Source organism: Medicago sativa, chromosome 7 (genome assembly GCF_051527215.1).
Source record: "Medicago sativa cultivar Bolivia chromosome 7, Bolivia_mono, whole genome shotgun sequence".
Classification (NCBI taxonomy): Eukaryota; Viridiplantae; Streptophyta; class Magnoliopsida; order Fabales; family Fabaceae; genus Medicago; species Medicago sativa.
This window is the reverse complement of record NC_140755.1, coordinates 95,051,985-95,063,306: the sequence shown is the minus strand read 5'-3', so window position 1 is coordinate 95,063,306 and position 11,322 is coordinate 95,051,985. Positions and strand designations below refer to the sequence as shown.

At 35.3% G+C, this 11,322-nt stretch overlaps 1 protein-coding gene and 1 pseudogene across 1 annotated transcript; one reads left to right on the top strand and one right to left on the bottom strand.

Annotated features, from left to right (window-relative positions):
* On the bottom strand, positions 1-1,532 carry LOC146910610 (UDP-glycosyltransferase 73C5 pseudogene; annotated as a pseudogene).
* Positions 1,533-5,834: 4,302 nt separating this feature from the next.
* Positions 5,835-10,311, top strand: LOC146910609 (uncharacterized). Its single transcript, XM_085725595.1, has 3 exons — positions 5,835-6,186; positions 9,293-9,377; positions 10,044-10,311. Exons 1-3 carry the CDS (start codon positions 5,924-5,926, stop codon positions 10,212-10,214), a joined length of 519 nt encoding a protein of 172 aa, XP_085581721.1. The 5' UTR covers positions 5,835-5,923; the 3' UTR covers positions 10,215-10,311.
* The last annotated feature ends 1,011 nt before the right edge of the window (positions 10,312-11,322 follow it).

The following is an 11,322-nucleotide window of genomic DNA, read 5'->3' as shown; positions in this document are numbered from 1 at the left end:
AAAATTTAAAACGTTGTTTTATCACCAAACAGTTGTTAATATTTCCCAAACAAATCTATATTTGCATGTATTGCAGTAGTATCAATCAACACATGAGATATAGTTATTATAAAATAGTGAAAGTTACAATAGAACTATTTTGGTATGCTTAATCATTGATTATGAGCTTTGCTCTACAATTTCTTGTATAAACAATTTGCAATTTGAATCAGAAGATCCACCATCTTCAACAGCCTTATAAGCCATATCTTTTATCTCTTTAGCTCTGCTTCTTCTCAGTTCTCCTTCCACACCATTCTCCATAAGCTTTTCAATAGCCTTCTTCACATCCTCTTTCTTCACCAACACTTTCTCACCTTTAAATGTCTCCATTGGATCAACAAAAGCTTCAACACCGATCCTCACGCCAATCTTAAGCACTTGCACAATCAGCTTCTCATTAAAGAATTGTTCAGCAAACATTGGCCAAGTTATCATTGGTACACCACTTGAAATTGCTTCTATTGTTGAATTCCAACCACAATGAGATAAAAATCCACCAGTTGAAGGATGTGACAATATTTCAACTTGTGGAGCCCATCCTTTAACTATAACTCCTTTTCCTTTATTCCTCTCTTCAAAATTCTCTTCTTTTAGCCACTTCTCTAATTCAATAGAACAATCATTTTTTCCAATCACCCAAATGAATGGATGGTTTGATGCTTCCAATCCTAAAGCAAGTTCCTTTAGTTGTGAAGCAGGAATGAAAGATAAACTACCAAAACATACATAGATGACAGAACTAGCTTTGTTTGAAATAAGAAACTTTAGACATTTGGAATCGGAATCATCAATGAATCCCTTATCGTCTTTACCAAACTTGTCGAAGGTTAACTTGTCATGCAAGGAAAGTGGTCCTATACACCAAACCTTTTTAGCAACTTTCTCATAACCTCGAACATAAACCTTCTCCAACTCCTCAAAAGTATTCACCAATATCCCTTGTGCTGAGAGTTCAGATTCTTTGAATTGATCAATAGCTCCTTTCCATGCCTTTGAATCCTGCTTCATCACCTCAGGTAACTGCGCTTTCGTAAATTCAATCGTGTCAGGCAAATCTGGTACAACAAAAGGCGTCGACATTGAGTCAACCTTTTCATGAACTTTGGAGAGACTAATGTTATGTGAACACAAGAGTGTGAAGCAAGAAATTGCATGGAACACAACTCTTGGAATGTTGAATTTTGATGCAACATTTGAAGTCCAAGGAAGACATATATCAGAAACAATGCAATTAGGTAGTTTTTCCAACTCTGAAAGCCAATTTTCAAGAGGTTCTTTAAGCATATTGCAAGCTGCAAAAAACAAAGGTTGGTATTTAGGAGAAGGAAGTGTGTCCATATTTTCACACCCTTTTGGTAAACCTGCTTCTACACAAGGAAAAGATAGTAATTGAAATTGGATTTTAAGGTTTGATGCTTTTGCTTGATCAATGGCCATGTTGAACCTTGCTGCATTAAGGGGTGTGAGAACAATGGTACGTAACTGTGACACCATTTGATGCAAACAATTTGGCCATTCTGTGAAAGGAATGAGATGGCTTTGAGACATTAATGGAATGAGAAGAAAGTGTTGCTGGTTAGTTTGGGAAGCCATGGGAAAATAAAAACTATTGTTAAGGGTGAGATGATGAAAAAATGTGAAGTTTTAGTTAGTTCAATTTAAGTTAGAAAAGAATATGAAGAATAAAGTTAAAAAAAGTATGATGGCAATCTTTCTTTTCTCTAAAATGCTGGAGTTCTTTCAACTTTCTTGAAATTTTATCGGTGCTCTCTAATAGATTTTCTTTGTTTGTTGAAAGGTCTACTACATTTTTTGTTAATACACTATTTTTTTTATTGAAATTTAAATAGCTATTATTAAATGAGTTTAATTGCGATGAGTTGACGGTCTAAAACAGTTTTGCACACACAAAACAAATCAAAACATTCTGAATTGCCACGTTTGACCCACATAAATTAAAATCATTAATTGATGTGGCAATTCAAAATATTTTAATTGGTTGTGTGTGCAAAACTGTTTTGAACCGTCAACCCATCCCTATTAAAACTCTTATTAAATTAGGTAGGTTCCATATAAACTAATTAATAAAACAGTATGTCGATAAGGTTATTGATCAAGCAAAAGATTTTGTTTTAGTCCTTGCAAATATATAATTGAGACTAAATCTAAACACTAAAGCCCAAAACAAAAGATTATATATTTGCAAGGACTAAAACAAAACAAAAAAAATTTACATATTTTTTTTAAGAAGCTAAACCAACATTACAAGGATCTTGAGGGCCAGTACAATCTAAGGACCCAAATCAACACACCAAATAGGTTATATTATTTTTTTTTACACAAATTAAAATCAAAACGTTTGATTTTTTTCCAAGTCTTTTTTTGTTCAAGTGAACCAAGGTAGTTGAAAAACTCAAAGATTGTGATGAGTTTGATTCCGATTACTCATATTGTTCAATTTGTATTTCTTTGCAGTTTAATGCTACACCATATTGGTTAATAATAAAAAGAAAAAAAATAAAACAAGTCTTGGAAGGTTAGAGTGTGTGATATACATGTATTGAGTGAACCACAATAAAGTTACATGTTCAAGTATTTAAGAAAAGGGTCATGTTAACTTGTGTCCTAAGGGCAGAAGTTAAGGAACTTAAAATATAATTAAGTAATAAATTTTATATTGAAAAGATAACTTTTGAAATTTTCAAAACATTGAATGCTCAATTTCCAAAAAAAAAAAAAAACTTCTACTTTTAGTTCATTAACTTATGTTCTAAGGGCACAAGTTAACATTTCCCTTAAGCAAATAGTCCAATCTTTGCTGGGTAATCGACTCATTTCAGATTTTGTGTTATTGGTTATTAATTCTTTTCATTTTTCTTTTAGTTTCAAGAATCTTTAGTTGCAAAACTCTTGTACACAATGTGAGGAAAAGAGGAATGTTACATGTTCAAACTTGTGTCTCATCATATTAAGTGTCCCTGTAACACTGTACCATCTGAGTTGTACTTACAAGATTATTGATTATTCATATTTTAATTTTTAAGAAATTGTAATATAAATGTGTAACATATTTTTTTTTTTGGTAGATAGACAAAATGGCAAAGCCATTATAAACTCACACACACAAGTGGAGGTACCGGGGTTCGAACCCCGATCATGACATCCGGCCTAACAATTTCGGCCAATTTCGGCATTTTGCCAGTTGAGTTAGGACTTCTGGATAATGTGTAACATAATTTTCCTCATATAAAATCATGGTAAGTAGACTTCCTCGTGTAAATATATTATTCCAAGAACCAGCCTTTTATAACAACCAAAGTTAATAGTAAAACTCTTGTGGAGGGGATATGCAAGTTGGTGGAGATGACAGATGGTAGTAGGCCAAGGTTTCCATCAAGATGGTGGAAAATTTTGATGTCTCTTGAGTTGGTGGTGGGTTTGAAATTGAATGTGGGTTTAACCAAGAGGCAGTTAGGAAAATTGGGAGCGGTTTTAAAACTAGTTTTTGGAAGGATATTTGAGTGGGTAATACGCATGTTTATGTTTTATTCCTAAGGGCCAAAACTTTTCTCAATTTCAAGTTAAAAGGAGGCTAAGGCGGGGGGGTGGGGGGGGGGGGGGGGGGAACTTTGGGAGAATGGTGAAAATGGGGGTACGTGGATGCCTCTTTGGAGGCGAAATCCTTTTTTGTGGGAATGTGAGGAAATTGATAACCTCTTAATTACGATCAAGAGGTTTTTGAGTGGTGGAGGAGGATGATTCAAAGGGGTGGAGGCCGGAGGAAGGTGGTGATTTCTAGGACGAAAGGGTGTTTGTATTAATTTGGAAAGAGTATGACTCTTTCAAAAGTAGTAGTGAATTTCTCTTGGACCCTTTTTTTAGACCGTATCCCAATACGGGAGATCCTTGCACTTCGTAATGTGTTGGATAGTAACTCAAACTTGAACCGTGTCTTGTGTGGTGTGGGTAAGGAGACTTCAATCCATACACTTCTTCATTGTAACATAGTGGATAAAGTTGAATATGGGAGTTAATTAAGATACAGCCGCTCCCCTCTCTCTAAAATTTTTCCGCTCCCCTCTCTCTAACAAACCTCCACAGCTGCGACCCTCCACCGCACCTCAATTCTGGCCGCCACGATGTAAACCATGGCTTTTGGTGGTGCGATCGAGTTCTTTGGCTCGCGTCACCACCTATAGACCCAGATGGGTCTTGCTCCAAAAGGGTTGTCCCGGTATCAGCTTCGCTGCGGTGGCTTCTTGTTGCCGTCACATTTTTGTGGTACTGTTCTCTGGTCCAATCTTGGTTTCGCGTTTGTGACACGTTGATTTGTGCCGATTACGTCGGGGGATGGGTTTATGACGGTGTTGCTGCTTTGTGGTCACACCGTGTGTATGTCCTCTTATGAATCGGAAGGTGAATCGGTCTCTGGTTCCTTATGCACGGTGGTTGTTTACCGCCGCCGGATTTTCAATATGCTGTTATAGGTGGTTCGTGGTTGTTGATCGCGTTGACGTTTATGGTTGATTTTGTCGCAATCTGAGATTTGGTTAAACATCACCGATGTTGCCGCAATGATCAGAGAACCAATTACAGTGATGGGAGATTTCATCGCTCTGAATTTTGGCTTGAAAGGGTTGTTGGTTCTTGAATCTATCCGTGTTGGCGGTTGGTTCTTTCGTTGTGCACTCGTATCTAGTTTTACTGGATTTGTTGCAGATGGTTTGGCTCGAAAAGGAAATTATAGCTTGCTGTTGTTTGGCAGGGAGTTGCAGGATCTTGAATTGCTTCTGTTCTGGCAGATGATTCATACGCCGATTTAGCTTTTCCATTCACTATTTGCTACAGGGAGTTGCTGGTTCATGTTGGTGCTTGTTCATGCTTCCCTAGGTTGTGCTTGTAGGATCGCTTGTTGTGGGCCAGAAATGGTTGATTAAATTGATCGCAGCAAACGGTTGGTGCTAGTGGGTTCGCAAATTACCGTGTTGGCGGTCGAATCCACCACACTTTCAAGCATCATTCAGTGGCTTTGTTCATTCCATTCGCCAAAATTTAGACCCTCTTGGTATTCATCGTTTGCTTTAATTTTTAGGGTTGGATCCATTTTGTGGATTTTTATTTTTCTTATTTTTTGTTTTGCCCGTTTGGGCTGTTTACTGGGTTAGGTTTTATGTCCCCCCAATTTTTATGTAATTTTTTCCTTTTTTTTAATAATATATATGAGCAATTGGCATTAGATTAGAGTAGGGTTCCAACTTAGTTGGTCAATATTCTTTTTTATGTCATTCTGCTCTTACCTTATCAACGAAACATAGTGGATAAAGTGTGGCAAAAGGTGATGAGGTGCTTGCACTTTAATTTTAATACCCCACCTAATTTGTATGTGCACTGGTGTGTTGGTCGGAAGTTGCGTAAAGACTTGAGGTTAATTTTGCATGTTGTACTTTGGGTTATGTGGAGGGCGAGAAATGAGGCTATTTTTAAGAACCAAACGAGGGAGGTTGTCAAAATTGTTGATGAGATTAAAGTCCATTTCAAGGTTAACTACAGCCGAGATAATACGGCCATTTCTTTGTGTGTTTAGTAAACAACGATGTGAGAAAAGCAATTTTCAAAATTAAGAGCCTAAATTTTTTAGAATTGAGGTTGGTCATTAGATAGCTAACACACGTAGCGGTGGTTAATTACTGCTGGGGTAAATTCGTAACTTTCATGTGTATTGTTAAGAAGTTATTGATGGCAGAAAAGCAATTTTCTGATAATAAATAGGGTTCTGTTCTCAAAGCTTTTGCAGATTCTTTCTCTCGTTATTGTTCATTATTTATTGTTAGATGTTAATTGCTTCTGCAATTCGACCTAGGAGCCGTTCAATTCTACCCGGATGGACTCCACTGGTGACAACACCATCGCCCAGTTCTCCCGCTCGGAGAATCCTGCCGACGACGACTGCTCTTTCCGCCTCATCGACAGAAAGCCGCTGCCCAAATTTAAGTATTATCAGCACCTCGAAGCAGGTAAAGAAAGAGCTCACCGCGGTTGCCAGAAACGTTCAAACCCTAGCTTCCATCGGTCCAGAATTTTTGATTCATCAATTCATATGCATCCAGAATTGATGCTGGGGCAGATAAGAAAATTGAAGAAAAGGTAATTGTTCTAATTCTGGGTAGAATTATATACATATATTATTCTCATTGTTAAAACTATACGTATTACTTTATTAGGACTAATTTTGCAAAACAATCTACTTACTCTTTTAAAGTAAATAAGGGTAACAATTATCTTAGGGTCTGTTTGGTTCGAGAGTTTTGGAGGGGAGGGGAGGGAAGGGGAGGGGAGATTTTTAATTTGAAGTGTTTGGTTCAATTTTTAGAAAGGGGAGGGGAGGGGTGGGGAGCAAATTTTATTGCACTGCCAAAATTATCCTTATATTAATTTAAAATCTCAATATTATCCTTGTAACAACATTTATTATTATTAGGTTATATTATTTTGAAACGACTTTTACTATTATTATGTTATAGGTTATATTATCTTGTAACAACTTTTATTCCATATTATTAACAATTTTTTCTTGTAACAACTTTTATTACTACTTGTAATTGTAACAACGCTATTACTAATCCATTATTCCATCGACTACATCGTGTTGTTATCGATTACATCGTTATTGTTTCGTTAATTTATTATTCTTATTTAATTAAGTTTAAGGGTAACGTGTTGTTATCGATTACATCGTTATTGTTTCGTTAATTTATTATTCTTATTTAATTAAGTTTAATGGTAAAACAGTAAAATAATTTTAAAATCACTCCCCTCCCCTTGTGAACCAAACACACTTTTAATTAAAATATGTCCCCTCCCCTCCCCTCCGTTAAAATTCCTTCCCTCCCCTCCCCTCCCCTCCTAATTCTCGAACCAAACAGACCCTTAGAGTCTATTGTTCTATGCGTTTTGTCCTATGCGTTCGAGGACATGGCTTCAAGCTGTTGGTGTTGTGATTTTGTTGTTGCTTGTTTCTAGTCTCTGTTGTCAATGTGGACCTAGCGCGGCCAACTCAAAAATTGGCGCTGTGCTATGCGTAGCGGGCGCTATTTTGGTGGTGCGACCACTGATAAATTTAATACTTTCATGAAGTATTCATAATATGAAATAAAACTAGTGCAATTTGTCGTTTTACTATTGATCGGTCTGCTTTGACCACACTCCCCTTCTGCCACGCACCAATGCGGTTTGTCCACTATGCTTCGCTATAGTGGCCTGCGCGGCCGCTTTTGACATCAGAGTTTGTAGTTGAAGTTATATTGTAAGGGAACTTCTACTATACACTCGTAAATTGAGGTGTACCGTTGCTCTTACTCTTGCTTCCTATATTTCGTATGATCATTTTTATGAAATAAAAGCTATTTGTGGGCATTTATATTTTAGAAAATATCACAAGGAAAAAACATCATTTTTTACTCATTTAATTATTAAATTAAAGATTTGGTGTTCCAGTACTCTCAAATGTTTTAGGTGTACCATAGAATTTGAGTTTAATCATGCAATTCGAGTTTTGGTCTCTATAGTTGCTAATCCTTTCAACCTAATCCTGCAGTTACTAATTGCTTTTGATTAGGTCTATGAACTCATTCTTATGCTTACCAATTTGGTGCATTTTTTGTTGACGTGGAACTGGTGATTGTACAAGATTGTTGAGTGTGGTTTGCGGATTGTGGATGACTCATAGAAAATGACATGAAAGTACAAAAATACCCTTAGCTCTCCAAAAACTTTCATTCATCTTCTTCGTTTCAAAACCTAGAATCCACCAATGTTTTATTTTATCCTTCATCTTCAACCTTCAAACTCATGAAATTCTTGACCACAAACCCATAATCTCTAGAACTCACAATCTTAAAGATCCTTTAACCCCTTAAATCTAAGAGGAGCAAAGGGAGAAGGTGGCTGTATATCTCAGATGGAGATGATGGTTTCAAATTTGAGAGGGATATGAGAATGAGTTTTAGGCGTGAGAGGTGGATATGAGAGGGAGAGGTTTTGAGGTTTCAATAGATTGTTATTTGTTAGAGTGCCATGTTTCTGTGTTAATTTTCTTTTGGATTTCAGAGCATAAGGTAAGAGGTGTTGTGAGGGGCGGATCTAGACAGTTGATATTGGTGTGGCAAAATTTACAAAGAAACTATATATATTAACAGAGAAAAGCCTTGACAACTTAAAAACTATAGCAAAGTGGTTTGGGTGAGAGCATTATACCTTGGTGTTACAGGTTCGACTCCCTGCAACACCATTTTTAATTAACAACTTAAAAAAAATCAAACAACTTAAAAACAAACAACTTAAAAAAAATCAAAAACTGCAACTAACCACCGAGAGTTGAACCGAGGACCAGCAAGCCACCACCAAACGTTTACCACTAGGCTAACGAAGATACTGTGATATATTGATGACTTATACTATATATATCACGAGGACCAGCAAGCCACCACCAAACGTTTACCACTAGGCTAACGAAGATACTGTGATATATTGATGACTTATACTATATATATACTGAAATAGGAAATAATCTGGTGTGGCAACTGCCACACCATGTTTCACACTAGATCCGCCCATGGTTGTGACACAAATGTGTGAATCACGTTGTGACAGTTAAGAATTTTTTAAACGTGAGGAAACACATTGTAAGGGTCAGAATTGTTATGTAATGGGTTGATTTTGGGAATAATCAATTTGGATTTATCAAATTGATTCTACTGTTGATGAGAATAGGATGGTGGGAAGAGGTGAAAGGGATTGCGAGGAGTTTGAGAGAGGAAGGATTTGAGTTGAATTGATAATTCCATGGAATCCTATCTCCACAATTTAGAGATTCTGGGTTGCGTTTAGGGATTTCATGGGTTTCAAGGTTGAAGATGAAAAATTTGAGTGCTATGAAGTTATAGGATGTAATCAAGGATATTTTTGTCATTTTATAATGAAATTAAATGACTCAACAAGTCGAAAAGCCAATCACCAGTGACACGTCAATAAAAACACGACACTTCATAAAAAAAATAAACCGAGGGTCCAAATTAAAAGTGATTAGTAATTGCAAGGTTTGTTTGAAATGATAAGCAATCACGGGGATTAGAACTCACGTTCGCCCTTTTTGCAGGGACGCATATAATCTATGATGACATAAGTTCACATTGTTTGTCTTTTTTTTTTATTTTTTTTCCTCGTGTGAACCTGCTAATTCTCCTTTTCACAGGTTTCCAACCTCGAAAGATCTTGTTCCCCCTCTGCGGATTCAAGAAGATATTGCTGCTGGTGACGAGTCTCTGACTCACTCAAAAGTAAAGATGTGTAACCATATCTATCAAGAGATAAATTATTACTAGTATTATATTTTTATTATTACTATTATTATATAGGGTTAATTATGTTTCTAGTCCCTATAAAATAGCGACCTTGTAAGATTAGTCCTTACTTAATTTTAATAGCATTTTTAGTCCCTAATTTTGTTTTTTTGCCCTGAGTATTAGTCCCTACTCAATTCAAATTTGTTTAATTTATGCTTAAACTCTTAAATTTTTGAACAATTTTTTGCAGACATGTTTAGAACATTACTAAAAGTTCCTCCGCAAAAAATTATCGCAAAATTTGATTTCTACATCCAGATTTTATTACTTTTTATCTTTAACTTTTGTCGTTTTAAAAAATTCATATTTAATTCATTTCATGTCTGAAAATTCTAAATTTTAGTAAACGAACCTTTCATAGTGTTCTAATCTTGTCTCAAAAAAATCGTTCAAAAATTTAAGAGTTTAAGGATAATTAATCAAACTTTGTTTTAGCAGGGACTAAAATTATAAGTAAATTTTTTTTATAGGGACTAAAAATGCTATTAAAATTAAGTAAGGACTAAACTTACAAGGTCGCTATTTTATAGGGACTAGAAACATAATTAACCCTATTATATATTATCATCTATTCCTACTAAATTTGCCACAATTTTTCAGATTCAAATCAAACATGGGGCTCTCCTTAAATTTCTTCTTACCAAAAGTGATAAAATCATCCTCTATGAAGCTTGTTGTTGGGCAATTTCATACATCACAGCTGGGACTAGGGCTCAAATACAGGTGATTAATGGTTTGCTTCTAAGTAGTGTCTTATTGATTGTTTGTTGAAAATGCTACTTATTAGTCTTAAACTCATTCCACGAAGGACCTTTTGTATGGAACAAAACTTAATGCGTATAGGGTGTGAAAAAAAAAAAAAACTGATTTACAAGAACCATTTTAAAAAATCTAATGTTTCTTTCTAAAAAGCTCAGATTTCTTTGGATCAAAATTGACCCACACTTGTTCATTAAAAAAATTACTCCCTCCGTCCTATGATAAGGTTACCCTTTTGTACAAAAATATTGTTCTAAAATAATTGACCCATTTTACGTTTCTCCCTCCCCTCTCTCTCTCTCTCTCTCTCTCTCTCTCTCTCTCTCTCTCTCTCTCTCTCTCTCTCTCTCTCTCTCTCTCTCTCTCTCTCTCTCTCTCTCTCTCTCTCTCTCTCTCTCTCTCTCTCTCTCTCTCTCAGGTTATATTATCCTTGATTTTTTTATTTATTATTATTATTATTATTATTATTATTATTATTATTATTATTATAGGTTATATTATCTTGTAACACTTTTTATTATTATATTAGGTTATATTATCCTTGTAACAACTTTTATTCGATATTATAACAATTTTTCCTTGTAATAACTTTTATTACTACTTGTAACAACCCTATTACTAATCCATTATTCCATTGTCTACATAGTGTGGTTATCGATTACATCGTTATTGTTTCGTTACTTTATTATCCTTATTTAATTAAGTTTAAGGGTAAAACAGTAAAATAATCGATTACATCATTATTGTTTCGTTACTTTATTATCCTTATTTAATTAAGTTAAGTTTAAGGGTAAAACAGTAAGATAATTTTTAAAATCCCTCCCCTTACGAACCAAACACATTTTTAATTAAAATATCTCCCCTCCCCCTTCATTAAAATCCCTTCCCTCCCCTCCTCTCCCTCCTAATTCTCGAATCAAACGGACCCTAACTGGGGTCCCATATGTCCTCATCACTCATTTTATGGTAGTACTTAATAGAAACCAATTTTCTCCGACCCAATACCTCAAAATATCAAAATATTTATTTAATTTATGGTAGTACTTAATAAAAACCAATTTTCTCCGACCCAATACCTCAAAATATCAAAATATTTATTTAAATAAGTCCACCAATAGTT

What these genes read in the sequence shown, in the direction of transcription:
- LOC146910609 (XM_085725595.1), top strand. Translation starts at nt 5,924, where the DNA reads ATGGACTCCACTGGTGACAACACCATCGCCCAGTTCTCCCGCTCGGAG. An exon ending in ATAAGAAAATTGAAGAAAAG is followed by an intron (nt 6,187 to 9,292) that starts GTAATTGTTCTA and finishes TCCTTTTCACAG; the next exon opens with GTTTCCAACCTCGAAAGATC. An exon ending in AGTCTCTGACTCACTCAAAA is followed by an intron (nt 9,378 to 10,043) that starts GTAAAGATGTGT and finishes ACAATTTTTCAG; the next exon opens with ATTCAAATCAAACATGGGGC.